The sequence below is a fragment of the Pseudophryne corroboree genome, chromosome 3 (assembly GCF_028390025.1).
Source record: "Pseudophryne corroboree isolate aPseCor3 chromosome 3, aPseCor3.hap2, whole genome shotgun sequence".
In the NCBI taxonomy this organism is placed as follows: Eukaryota; Metazoa; Chordata; class Amphibia; order Anura; family Myobatrachidae; genus Pseudophryne; species Pseudophryne corroboree.
In genome coordinates, this window is record NC_086446.1 from 742,480,701 (window position 1) to 742,495,269 (window position 14,569).

General features: G+C 46.3%; 1 protein-coding gene across 4 annotated transcripts in view; it reads left to right on the forward strand.

Annotated features, from left to right (window-relative positions):
• HPS1 (HPS1 biogenesis of lysosomal organelles complex 3 subunit 1) overlaps nt 1-14,196 on the forward strand; it is a 95,575-nt gene extending 81,379 nt beyond the window's left edge. For 3 of the 4 annotated variants that reach the window (XM_063962278.1, XM_063962276.1, XM_063962277.1), the window contains exons 17-19: nt 5,035-5,148; nt 8,716-8,798; nt 13,493-14,196. In XM_063962278.1, the coding sequence (XP_063818348.1) occupies nt 5,035-5,148; nt 8,716-8,798; nt 13,493-13,655 (360 nt within the window). In that variant the 3' untranslated portion in view covers nt 13,656-14,196. Of the gene's footprint in view, nt 1-4,354; nt 4,451-5,034; nt 5,149-8,715; nt 8,799-13,492 lie in introns of those variants that run through there. The other variant, XM_063962279.1, reaches the window with a different exon arrangement.
• Nucleotides 14,197-14,569: the final 373 nt, after the last annotated feature.

Genomic DNA, 14,569 nt, shown 5'->3' on the forward strand with positions numbered 1-14,569 from the left:
TTATACCGGAGCCTGACGCGTTAAGGTGTTTTGTCAGGAGGTGGCTAGGTTGGGGATATTGCAGCAGAGAAAAAGGGTTCCGATGACTGAGACAACTACTTTATAGAGAAACGATTATAGACGACGTCAGACAACCGACATCTGTGACTGAAACTAGAATTTTTTCCGGTCCCCTCCACTATTTTACACTAGTGGGAAACCTTCTGCAGGATCTTTTATACCACATATATAATCTAATATACTATCAGCCTGCATTCACCGGATACATTTGTACTGTGGTACTTTAGTCATGTACCAGGAGACACTAGCTCTAGAGGGACCATCTGTTTATGAGATTCCTCATTGTGTTTCTGCTACCGGCCTTTTTTCTGTTCTTTGGGGGTCATTCCGACCCGTTCGCACGCAGCGGTTCTTCGCTGCGGTGCAAACGGGTCGAAACAGCGCATGTGTGGAGGCTGCATTGCACACGCGCGTCGCTGCCTGGCGACGTTCAGAAGAAAGTAAAAGGTGATTGCTAGCGCGATCGCAAGAAGATTGACAGCGGGGAGGCGTTCTGGGCCGTCTACTCACCGTTTTCCGGGCGTGGAGATCCGAACGCAGGCGTGTCCAGGCGTTTGGAGGGCGGATGTCTGACGTCAATCCTAGGACCTTTGTCGCTGGATTCGTTGCACAGGGTAAGTAGGTCTGACCCTGGTCTTGTTTTGCAGGAAACTTTATTAGCATAGCAGGGCTGCACAAGCGATCGCAGCCCTGCTATGCTAAAATAAACTCCCCCATAGGTGGTGTCAAGTTGATCGCACGAGCAGCAAAAAGTTGCTACGTACGATCAACTCGGAATGACCACCTTTATCGGGACGTTCTAACGGTGCTATATGTGGGTTTACCTGTTTATATCAGCAGGACAATAATCTGTGTTCCTCCTCTGATCTCTCAGCCATGGGGGTCCGTCTCAGGGGACTGTGACAGCCAACTCATTCCGCCGCGGTAAACAGAAGTGAGATGGTATAGAATAGAGAAATCATTGCGCTGCATGTCGTCATGATGTCTACAGACAGAATATAAATATGGACGTGCAATATACAGCTTGTGTAATAGGATGACAGTGAACACTATACGAGGGCTGAAAAGGGTAAATAATCACTAAAAGTCAATATAAATAGTATAACGAACATAAAAAAATAACGTTGTATTGCTCCATACAACACAATATATGGAGCTTGTTATTAGACACCGAGCACCAGCATCTGCGTTTTCCTTATGGAAATGTCCCTATATTTTTTAATATAGACCAACTTACGTAATGAAATTCCTCAACCTCTGCACACGGAATGCAGCTCGTGCCAACTGCTCTTATACTCAGGGCTCGTTAAAAGTTAATATTTGCTGAGAAGCAACTCACACCATGAATCTAATTTCTGTACATGTGACTGATGGAATTTTAGTGCACCACAGACTGTCTGCCTAAGAATGCTACATGCATAACCTGCATGGTTGCAGCATTTCCGCTATAGAGTATCAGAACGCTATTGTACAGCAATGGTTGTGCCACGTAATTTTTGGGTTCTGATGTACTGTAATCTTATCAGAGGGAAAAGCATATGTTCTCCTATCTTACACTGCCTCCAATGCCGGATTCCGGGACCGTGTAAAAGCAGATAACGTTATTGTACAAGGTGTTATCTGACCGTAGATTTATGCTGCTCATTCCTACAGGGATATGGCTGCAGATTTATATCCGCTACATGTAACTGTGGGTTTGAAGTGCGATACGTTCGCTTCCTCCTGTTGTTGCAGATACTAAGGGCAGAGGGTTATACATGAAATATTTACTGCCGAGCCCCCTAACGAGATATAGACTTCTCATAGCCCTGTCTTGTTCTGTTATGCGTGTTTTCTGTTTAGCCACATCCATGTTCCGCCGTTACATAGATATTCCCCCATCTGTCAGCACAGACCTGCTTTTAGCACAATGGGGGTCATTCCGCGTTGATCGCTAGCTGCCGTTATTCGCAGCACAGCGTTCAGGCTAAAAAGCGGCACTTCTGCGCATGCGTATGGGGCGCAGTGCGCATGCGCGACGTACTTTCACAAAAGCCGAAGCAGTTTCACACAAGGTCTAGCGACGCTTTTCAGTCGCACTGCTGGCCGCAGAGTGATCGACAGGAAGTGGGTGTTTCTGGGTGGTAACTCACCGTTTTCGGAGAGTGTGTGTAAAAACGCAGGTGTGTCAGATACAAACGCGGCTGTGCCTGGGGAAACGCAGGCGTGGCTGACCGAACGCAGGGCGTGTTCATGACGTCAAAACAGGAACTAAACAGACTGAAGTGATCGCAAGGTAGGAGTAGGTCTCGAGCTGCTCAGAAACTGCACAATCTTTTTTTATTAGCAGCGCTGCGATCCTTTCGTTCGCACTTCTGCTAAGATACACTCCCAGAGGGCTGCGGCTTAGCGTTTGCACGGCTGCTAAAAGCAACTAGCGAGCGAACAACTCGGAATGACCACCAATGTCCGTTATTTTATGATGGTGCACAATTGTTATTGTGACAAGAACTAACTTTTGGAATTGTGCTAACTGTACAGTGCCTAGTGGCCCTGCCTTCCCACTGGTCTGCTTCTCAGTGCTGCACAGAATCCAACTGTACAGGATCACAGGGGTTTTTACTACAGTGTGGTCAAGTGAAACTAACTTTTTTTTTTTTTCTGCCCATTTTTTTTTTTTCAACTTCACATTTACTAAAGGCAGAAGTGCTGGGAATTTGTCACTGTTATTTAGATAGTCACATCAGACATCCTGTTCTTTTTTTAATTCATATTAAAAGTACAAAAGGTGAGATCTACCATTAGTGTTCATTCTAGCACCTGTCAAAAAAAACTTCTGACGACAAATGGGTGATAAGCCCGCCTTCTTAATAGGCAAACAGCCAATCAGGAACGGTCCTTCATCAGTGAGAGGGCAGTTTTTGATTGATTCTTCATGGCTGATTGGAAATAGGAGTGACGGTTTCCACTGCTGCTAGAGGTCTACTAATCCACTCCAGTATAATCAGTCTTCAGGATGCCTTGGTCAGCCAGGGTTAACACATCTGCTTGAATTACTCTCTCTCTCTATATTTTCATATTTCAAAATTCATTTATCTCTTTCTGAAATCTTAAGGTCACAATATCTTGGTTGGGCCTATATCTAAAGTTGTAGTCCCACTTTTAATTTTTCAGAGACTTGGACAGGGTTTTTTAAAGGATCCCTACTTATAGTACTCTGGAGCGATTTTAAGGCTCAGAGCGATGTTAAATTTTGACACCCGGTCCTTCAGACAAAGCACTAGCCATTTTTAAAAAAATATATAAATATGCATTCTAAATCTTGTCACCAGGTGGCGATGTGGTGATAAATATCACTTGGGTAGTGCAACAATTGCCAGCCCAATCACCGGATCACACAACATGCAAAAAAAAAATTTTTGTTTTTTTTTGTTTTTAAGAACCAGGTGCATCGGGAAGGATGTCATACCTTGTCAGATCTGAAGACTGCATTAGACAACGTGCTGGCTATTCAACCTGAGGTGTTACTGTATGTTCTGCTATAGAAAATGCTGATCTTTAAATGGAAACTGTTGTTGACCACAGTGGAGGACACATTAGACAATTGTTGCATTCTTCAAGTGATCTGAATCACCACATCGCTGGATGATGACAAAATGTGTAACTAATATTTTCAATAAATGGCTAGGGCATCCTCTGGAGTACTTGTTATCCAAATTCCACATTGTTATGAGCCTGAGAACTCACTCAAGAGTGGTGTAAATGGGTATGGGACTCAGCGTCGACAGTGTCTAAGTCGACACACATTAGGTCGACCTCTATTGGTCGACTGTGACTAGGTCAATACAGAAAATATGTCGACACTGCCATTAGGTCGACATGGGGGAAAAGTCGACATGAGGTTTTTTTTTGGGTGTTTTATTTTTAAAGTGACGGGGAACCTCAATCAGTGCACGTGTGCCCCCGCATGGCTTGCTTCGCTCGCCATGCTTCTGGCAAGGTGCCGCGCTCCGCTGCGCTTGGCACAGGCTACCGTTCCCAACTGTAGTCCACGTGGATTGTAAAGTTAAAAAAATGGAAAAAAAATGGAAAAAACTCCTGTCGACCTAATGGTCGTGTCGACCTGTTTCCTGTGTTGACCTACTCAATGTTGACCAATAGGTGTCGACCTAGACAGTGTCGACCTAGAGTCCGGATACCATGTGAGTAGGGATACTTTAAGTTTAAAACTGTGTGTTACGTTGCTTTCTTTCAATGTCCGCACCTCTTTCTTCCTTCCTTTGTCTATTTCTTGTCTTTCTCTCTGCTTCTACAGCTCTCCTAAATGGGAGTCTTGATGGCTGGAGAAGGTTATATATAGAGGAGGATCTTCAGTTATTATTCTCTTGCACTTGTGACACCTACAGGTAAACCCACACATTGCACTATGAGAGGCATTTAGTGGCAGGAAGAAATTTCTTGCTTGGTCTTACTTGATCTGAGAATCATGGTAGAGAATAGACACCGTCTGTTCTCAGTGCCCCTTTCCTGCGTAGAAAGTAAATTTTTATACTATATTATAAATAATTAAGCATGAAATTAATTTCTCCCTGTTTTTAACTGAGATGGTCATTTTGCTGTGCACATATTATACAACGCAGGAATTGTCACTTTTGAGTGTGCCGTGCCTGCCACCTACACACAGAGGGTGGTGGATGTAATAGGGTAGAAGTTTATAAAAGTGCAGACTTGTCAGTGACTGTGCCACAAGATTTAAAGCAGATTTTTATTTTTTTTACAGGCAAAAACAATTTGGTTTTATTTTTAAAAATATCACCGCATGAATCCATCAGCAAAATTGCTGGAAACTTACCGCGTTTATAAACTCGCACCTTATTACATTATATTCCTCCCCTACCTCCTCTGCACATAGCCTGCAGGCACATTGTTCTATTCAGAATTGTATTTGTTCTGCAGATTGCCATTGCTTATACAATGAATTATATCTCCTCATAGGTGTGGTTCCTTATTGGCTTGTCCCGACGATACCTTCAGAAGGGCTACACGACCCTAACATTCCGGGATGGCGACTACTACTGCTGTTACTTCCTGTGGTTTGAGAATGAGGCTGTGAGTGTTTACTATTATGTGGAGTCTCACTTGTGTCTAGCACAGTGTAGGGTAACTTACATGCCCCTGACTACCAGATGCGCCACACATTATAATATATGAAGTGTCTGAAACCATCAGATAACATGAATAGTGCAGATTGGGAACCACATTTATGAAGCACCAGACCCCCTGTTTTGGTGCATCTACAGTACATCCATGTGGCTCATGTCTGGTTGCAGGCCTTTCTCCCTACCTGGTATACTGTAGATGCCTGTCCAGAAGAGTGCCTAGACCTGTACCGAGGGAGAAGAATTTACCGTCACTGTGCAAAAGTGTAACCGTGACATCAAGGTCACAGCCCCTACCAATGTATTACCAGATCTTTAATAGTATGAGGGCTCTTAGTTTTTCTTCTGAAACCCTGCTTGGTGTAACCCTATTTATGGCTTCAATGAATGATGTTGATGGAGGAGGCCCAGTACTGCAACTGGTCCATTCTGGTGCAAAGTGGAAATGGCCATTAATAATCTTGGTAGTTCACAAAAATGAAACTTTTTCTGTCACTTTAGTGATCTTGCCAATCTCGCCAGCACAGGCGGTGTAATGGTCAGCAGTACTGCCTCACAGCACTGAGGGCATGGTTTCAATTCCCACCATGGCCCTAACTGTGTGGAGTTTGTATATTCTCCCTGTGCTTGAGTGGGTTTCTTCCGGGTGCTCCGGTTTCCTCCCACATTCTAAAAATATACTGGTAGGTTAATTGGCGCCCAACAAAAGTGAACCCTATTGTGTAAGTGTGTGCGGGTACATGGGTAGACTAGGTGGACAAAGTGGTTCTTATCTGCCGTCACATTCTGTGTGTCATGTGCTCTGGCAGGAACTGGGGTGCGCACTTTTCCACTTCTGATGTAAAGCAATAGTGGTATTGGTTGGTAATGTGTCAGCAGTAAGGCCCATTAATAAGTCACCATAAGAGACATGTCCAGTAGTATGCCAACACCAAAATTAATATGCCAGCAAGTATAGGAATGCCCAGTACTACAGTATGCCAACATTAATAGAAAAGCCCAGTAACAAGCTAGCGGCAACTCTAATACCACATAATATGTGAGCAGCATTTGCAATGTCTTATAAAATATCAGTATTGGCCATGGTGCCCATTTATCAGCTGCCAGTGGCAGTAATGCCAAGTAAGGTGTTAGCTGTATGTGTAGTGCCCAGTCATGTCATCCGTAATAATATCGAGTAAGTAACCAGACATATTAGTATCACCCAGTCGGTGTAATTATTAGTGCCCAGTATGTTACTCAGAAGTGATGGTAATTACCAGTAATATGCCACCAGTGTAGCTGTCTCTACATAATCCCGCTTCTGCTCCAAATCATGCAGTGTTTACTTTGCTGAAAACCACTTGGGAAAAGGCTCTTCATTAGATTGTTGTTGTTGTTATTATTATTATTGTTATTATCCTTTATTTATTTTATACCCTTTGTTTATATGGTTTTACAAATGGATTACAGAGTGCATGTACAGAAATAGTAGGAACACAGCAGGATATGACTTGCATAATATTATAAAACAAACAAGACTAAAATGAACACGTCCAAGAGGCAGTTCATGAACAGAGATAACAAAGTTAGCGCAGGTTGAGACCGGGATCCTAGCTGATTGGTGCAGCAGACAGGGTCAGGGATAATGCAGGAGAAAATTCAAAAAGTGGGAATAGGAAGTGTACATGAGGAAGGGGGGACCTGCTCGTGGGCACATACAATCTGTAGGGGAAGGGGGGGGAGCAGACGTGTGACAGAGAGGGCAGTCAGTGTGATAGGCACAGGGGAAGGTTTTGATAAAGAAATGGGTCTGTTTGGTGCTTTGCAGAGAGGTGGAGATATATAGAGGAAGAGAGTTCCAGTGGTGGGGAGCAGCGCCGGGGAAATCCTAGAGGCGTAAAAGGGAATCCATTAGGAGGAGAAGCGGCAGTCGTTGGCTGAGAGTGGAGGCTGAAGAGGCCAGAGATGTAGAGGAGAAAGGACTGAATGAGCGCTATATAGTTGGGAGAGGAGTTTGAATTGGACTCTATAGGGGAAAGGAGCAGAGGTGGGAGGCAGAATGGTTGGGGAGAAAGATGAGCTAGGCAGCAGCATAAAGGATGGTCTGGAGATGAGACAGACGAGAGTCAGGAAGGCCAGATAAGAGAAGGCTACAATAGTCTAGTTGTGAGAAGTGAGTGGACTGAGAGATGCCTCAGGAAAAGCTCTGTACTCTGTTCTATCAGAGCAGTTGTCACCGCTGGGAAACAGACAAATCATCACCCTAATTCCTGGCGCTCCAGACTGCATCTTAAAGAACCCTGTGAGTGGCACCTTGCTTGTAGTAAACAATTGATATATAAATGTATGCTGTACCTCTGGCGGTGAATGCGCAGCACACAGCATTTCATTCTAAATCACTTGTGCTTCGCATTAATTCCTGTTGCCATTTGACAACTGCCTGATAGTAAATACGCCCCCATGGTGTTAGGAAGGAATTCCTTTTTCTCATCATGAGGACAAATTTCCGGCTATCCCGTGGTGGTTCAGCACAGCTATAATTTCCAATAGCTTAGACAAGAGCTGTGTTGGACTGTGGCGATGATCTTATGACACATTGATGACGCACTGTACGGATGTATGGCATATGTCCTAATCGCAGTCATTCAGCGCAGTTAATACGTCAAAAGCTGATGTAACCGTTTCAAGATATTAGGACCCTCAAATTCCTCTGGACCTGTGGATGACCATTGTGATGGCTATAAAATAATGATGTGCACCCTGGAATAGTATAACATTAATATGTCCGTGATGATGATGATGATATAGACTCCTGGCATAATGTTCTGGCGTTTCAGGAGCTGTGCTGCAACACTGAGACTTAGGAGTTTATTACGGGTGTTGCAGGACTTGTGTGCTAGCCTCCCGTAGCCCTCTCCGTGCTATACAGCCCATCCCATGTTATGGGACTAAGGGGCTCCCCGGTAGCCGGTAACATAATGCCAGATAGCGTGTGCAGCAGAGATGTTGCAGGGAGACGCATAGAAATCATGGAGGTTTGGATCTCGCATACAGCGTAGTCCGTGTAATGGTTAGCTAATAGGACAAGCAGTAGGCCAGTCACTCCCTGCCTGCTGTGCCTGTAGTATCCTCCTACCACTAGAGGCAGTATGCTCTCTGTGAGCGCCCGTCCGCACCTCTACTGCATAGATCATTGTGCCTCTGTAACCGCTACTGTACCTTGTTGTTATTAAGCAGCCCATTCATCGATTCAATCGATGCTGAGTTTCAGGGGCTGAAAAACACATTTGCTAACGTGATTTTATTTAATATTCATTTTTAAATATTAAGAAATGTTGTACTTCCAGGGCCAAAACACACATCGATTTTAATCAATTTTCATGGATATTAAATAGATCAAAACCGAAATTTAAAAAATGCCTCGCTATGTAAACATGTTTTTCCTTTTTTTCGTCAGGAGTAATCTACCAAAATGAGCTTTGTACCCAATGTGTAATACTGATTTGTTTCTCCCTGGTACATCTTTATATCACAGGGTGATAAACTCGAAGCCATCGATGCTCCGGTTCTAGGGGATGATGCAGCTCCCATAGGAATGCTGGCAGGGGAGTATTATAGGTAAATGTTTGTGATTGGACTTTCTCTTTCTTTTCTCTGAGACGGACAAAATGACTGGGCACCTGTTCAGTTGTTTTTCTTGCCCCCCCCCCCCCCCCCCCCCCCAAACACTGTGAGTGTAGGGATATTTATAATATTGTGTTTTGTGAAGCGTTCCCATGGGATTGTGTATTTTATAGTCTCTTCACATGGTCTGGTTAAATGTTAATAAGATGCAAATAGTCTTCCTTCACTTCTTCATTATTACACAGAAAATGTCTCAGCATTCCCCACGTCGTACTGGCTGCTAGAGCGATTCTGAGAAATGCTGATTAACCGAGGTTCTAGAATGAGGAACTGCTGTTCTATCTACAGAAGACAGAACACAGAGTTCCCACTGAATGTAAAGTGTTTCTGAAGTTTATTTATTCTTCTGTATGTTTGTTAGTTGCAGTCACTGATTTGGGGCCTAATTCAGACCTGATCGCAGCAGCAAATTTGTTAGCTAATGGGCAAAACCATGTACACTGCAGGGGGGGCAGATGTAACATGTGCAGAGAGAGTTAGATTTGGGTGGGTCATTTTGTTTATTTTTACACTGCAATTTAGATTTCAGTTTGAACACACCCCACCCTAATCTGCACATGTAATATCTGCCCCACCTGCAGTGCACATGGTTTTGCCCATTGGCTAACAAATTTGATGTTGCGAACAGATCTGCATTAGGCCCTTGGTTACTGTATGGGTAGCAGATAAACCAATTGCCACACTGACCACAGACTGTTCCTGATAGCAAATCATTTGTGGCTCCGGGTTGTGTAGGGTCCAAGAGCTAAACCTCCTTTCACGTCTTAATTTTAGTTAATTAACGGACACCCCCCTTCTTCCTGGGCTATATACTCACATGTCCCATTTTTTGGTAAATAATGCAGGATGATGGAGCCTTGTTATGAGAACATTAAAACTCGTAGCTGGGAAATTTTTATTTCATTTTACGATATTATTAATTAAATTAACTATACCTCTTATTGTGATTTGTTATTCATTAATTTGTATTCCCTATGCTGTGTATATGAAAATAATTCATTTTTGTTTCCCAGCCCTTTAACAATTTGCTTTGACCTTCTGCAAATTCTGCCATGAAAGTTCGGCGTGTTGTGGATTTTTTCACCACTTGGGGAATAACCTTTTGTGTATTCATGTTTATTTCATATATGTGGTAGTAGGAGACTTTGAAGGCCACCTCTTGCATGCATCTATATGACAAATCAACAGTCCTTGACTGTAATTGCTCCTGGAGGCTGCTTCATGTGGTACTTTCAAGAGCAAGATGAACAAAACATAGAACTATTTATACAGTGGGCAGCCGGTTAATTGCTTTTCATATTACCGTTGTAGGTTTTATTTTCATGTATTGCTTGTCTTGCATATTGTAACCTATCCAGTGTGCAGGGCCGGCTCTAGGCATGTTCGAATAGAGCGGCCGCGCAGGGCGCCACCCTTAATGGGCGCCACGCGCTGGCGCCGCCATATTCGATGCTGGAGCCGGCCCTGTGTGTGTGCTGCTGCAGCATTTGGCGGTCGCGCTGTGTATGCGCGCTGCGCGGCGCCGGTATCTAACGTCAGACGCCGGCGCCGCGCATAGCCCGCCTGCACAAGTGGCCGCCCGCCCGCCCGCCAGCCCGGACCCAGGCTCAGGCTCAGGCTCACTCGCCCGGCCTCCCGCCCGCCCGCCAGCGCTCCCACACAGGCGGACAGCAGTACTCCTCCCCAGCGCCGCAGGTATTTTTTTTTTTTTTGGGGGGGGGGAGAACCGCACTGTGGGGGCATTTCTGGCACACAGGGGGCATTTTTGGTTATGTGGGGGCATTTCTGGCACTGTGGGGGCATTTCTGGCTCTGTGGGGGGCATTTCTGGCACTGTGGGGGCATTTCTGGCACTGTGGGGGCATTTCTGGCACTGTGGGGGCATTGCATATCTGGCTCTGTGGGGGCATATTTGGCACTGTGGGGGCATATCAGGCACTGTGGGGACATATCTGGCCCTGTGGGGACATATCTGGCCCTGTGGGGGCATATCAGGCACTGTGGGGGCATATCTGGCACTGTGGGGGCATATCTGGCACTGTGGGGGCATATCTGGCACTGTGGGGACATATCTGGCACTGTGGGGGCATTTCTGGCTCTGTGGGGGCATTTATCTGGCACTGTGGGGGCATTTCTGGCACTGTGGGGGTATTTCTGGCACTGTGGGCATATCAGGCACTGTGGGGACATATCTGGCACTGTGGGGGCATATCTGGCACTGTGGGGGCATATCTGGCACTGTGGGGACATATCTGGCACTGTGGGGACATATCTGGCACTGTGGGGGCATTTCTGGCACTGTGGGGGCATTTATCTGGCTCTGTGGGGGCATTTCTGGCACTGTGGGGGCATTTCTGGCACTGTGGGGGCATTTCAGGCACTGTGGGGACATATCTGGCACTGTGGGGGCATATCTGGCACTGTGGGGGCATATCTGGCACTGTGGGGGCATATCTGGCACTGTGGGGGCATATCTGGCACTGTGGGGGCATTTCTGGCACTGTGGGGGCATTTCTGGCACTGTGGGGGCATTTCTGGCACTGTGGGGGCATTTCAGGCACTGTGGGGACATATCTGGCACTGTGGGGGCATATCTGGCACTGTGGGGACATATCTGGCACTGTGGGGACATATCTGGCACTGTGGGGACATATCTGGCACTGTGGGGACATATCTGGCACTGTGGGGGCATTTCTGGCACTGTGGGGGCATTTATCTGGCTCTGTGGGGGCATTTATCTGGCTCTGTGGGGGCATTTCTGGCACTGTGGGGGCATTTCTGGCACTGTGGGGGCATTTCTGGCACTGTGGGGGCATATCAGGCACTGTGGGGACATATCAGGCACTGTGGGGACATATTTGGCACTGTGGGGACATATTTGGCACTGTGGGGGCATTTATCTGGCTCTGTGGGGGCATTTATCTGGCTCTGTGGGGGCATTTATGTATCAGGCACCGTGGGGGCATTTATGTATCAGGCACCGTGGGGGCATTTATGTATCAGGCACCGTGGGGGCATTTATGTATCAGGCACCGTGGGGGCATTTATGTATCCTGCACCGTGGGGGCATTTATGTATCATGCACCGTGGGGGCATTTATGTATCAGGCACCGTGGGGACATTTATGTATCAGGCACCGTGGGGACATTTATGTATCTGGCACCGTGGGGGCTTTTATGTATCTGGCACCGTAGGGGCATTTATGTATCTGGCACCGTGGGGGCATTTATGTATCTGGCACCGTGGGGGCATTTCTTGCACCGTGGGGACATTTCTTGCACCGTGGGGACATTACTTGCACTGTGGGGACATTTCTTGCACTGTGGGGGCATATCTTGCACTGTGAGGGCATTAATGTATGTGGCACTGTGGGGGCATATCTGCGCTGTGGGGGCATTTATCCATCTGGAACTGTGTGGCCATTTATGTAGCTGGCACTGCTGGGGGGCATGTCACGTGTAGCTGGCACTGCTGGGGGGCATGTCATGTGTAGCTGGCACTGCTGGGGGGCATATCATGTAGTGTTCCCGCTAGGCGTCTGTGGCTGGGCAGTGTGTCTCAGTGCTCTACCTGGCGCAATGTGTCTAACGTGCTCTTATAGGAGGTTCTACCTGGTGCAATGTGTATTAGCTGCACTACTGTGTGGTGTAATGTGAATTGCCACTATAATGTGGCTACGCACCTTCCCCATGAAGTAACTCCCCTAAATTTTTGCTGCGCGCCTTCGGCGCGCACTGTCCATGCTTTAGCGTGTGGAAGTGGGAACAACAAGCATTACAGTATGTACATCATTTTGCCCACCTAACTTAAAAATGTGCCCTCCCTGTGATCAGCAACCTGCCCTAAAAAGTGAACACTAGCACGTGTAGCTGGCACTGCTGGAGGGCATGTCATGTGTAGCTGGCACTGCTGGGGGACGAGACCACGCCCACTTTTTCAGGAGGCCACGCCCACTTTTCCAAGAGCGCGCGCGCGCCTTCGGCGCGCGCATGGGGGGGGGGGGGGGGCACTTTTACATTTTCTCGCTCAGGGTGCTAGTAGGCATGGAGCAGGCCCTGCCAGTGTGCCCAAGATGGCTGCCTCGCCTGAAATCCTCTTGTGTAGAATGACTGTTCTGATGACTTTGCAAGGGTTGTGCATCTTGCCTAGTACTGTTTCTCTCCCCCATTGTGTCATCTCTCCCAGGCATTGCCTATTCTGCCCAGTGTAATCCTATGCAATCTGCTTAAAATGGCTTCCTGACTTGGCTCCTTCGTGGGTAGGATGAATAATCCTTGGAACTGATGACCCAAAATGGCTGCCTCACCTCACTCATGGCCCAAAATGGCTACCTCACCTCACTCATGGCCCAAAATGGCTGCCTCACCTCACTCATGGCCCAAAATGGCTACCTCGCCTCACTCATGGCCCAAAATGGCTACCTCGCCTCACTCATAGCCCAAAATGGCTGCCTCACCTTTGTATTATATACATGGTTTCAGTATTTCAGGCAGATCTAATCCTCTGCGTTATGTTCCTGGTGTCTGTAAAGCGCCTTGAGTCCTATTAGAGAAAAGCACAATATAAATGAAATTCATGTTATTGACTATAATGAGATTCTTTGACTTCTCCTTTGTTTTCCACGTCTAGGAAACTGCTTCGATATTACAGCAAAAACCACCCAACAGAGCTGGTGAAGTGCTATGAATTGCTGACTATGCACCTGGGTATCATCCCGCCGGAGTTTGTCATACAGCAATGCCACGACCTGGCCCGCAAGCTGTGGGAGCCTTCCCGTTTGCCCCTTCTGTAACGTGAGAGTGATACAACGGTGGAGGGGTAATGACAGAGGAAACATCTGGGAGACCCCTGCTCTTCCTGGGCATCTAGTGCTGCACATCTCCTCCGCGACAGAGCTTACGGACCTTTCCTGCTCTGCATTTTCAGATTGCAGAACATAAACCAGCCTCCTGATACATTAGGACAAAGGTATGGGTCAGAAGCACCGTGGTAGAACGGTGTAGACTACGATTAGAATAGAGAGGACGGATAAACCTGGTGCATGTGCTGATTGGACGGAGTGATGGCAACATATTGGTGAAATGTGGGCGCTTACAGATACTGACTCCTGGACTGAATCATGTGTCTCCAGTCTGCCTGGGCTTCACTTATGTCATGGTATACAGCTTGAATACAAGTTAGATATCTCTGCATTATGTCCTGATCATCTCGGACTGTAGAATATTCCTGATAACACATCTTTACCAGATGCTGAGGGAGAAAGCATTAGAACCGTATGTGTAATTAATTTTGTAATCCTGCAGAGAATAATAATAAAAGTGACATTAATTAAATCCTTTTGCTGTTTGATACATTGCATCAATGACGTGAGGCACTTACTCTGCGCCTTCTGTGATGGTAAGTGGTACGTAGCGCTTCATTTACTTTCTAGATGCAGTGTGTATTCATCATTTGGTGATTGCAGGTTACATCCGGATGATGCATTTGCTTCCCATCCTATTCTGTCCCCAATGGGGAAATGTATTTGTTTGTTTTTTTGTTTAAGATGTTCTTACTTCCACTTAGTGTTTCTAATCTGGTTAAACTATCCCTGAGAATAATGGGACGCTAACACAGCCTTTCCCAGCAATAGAGAGACAGCAGCGTGCAGGTATTTTATTCAGCACTGACTGACATAACATATTGTACTAGGTGATTCATCGCGCC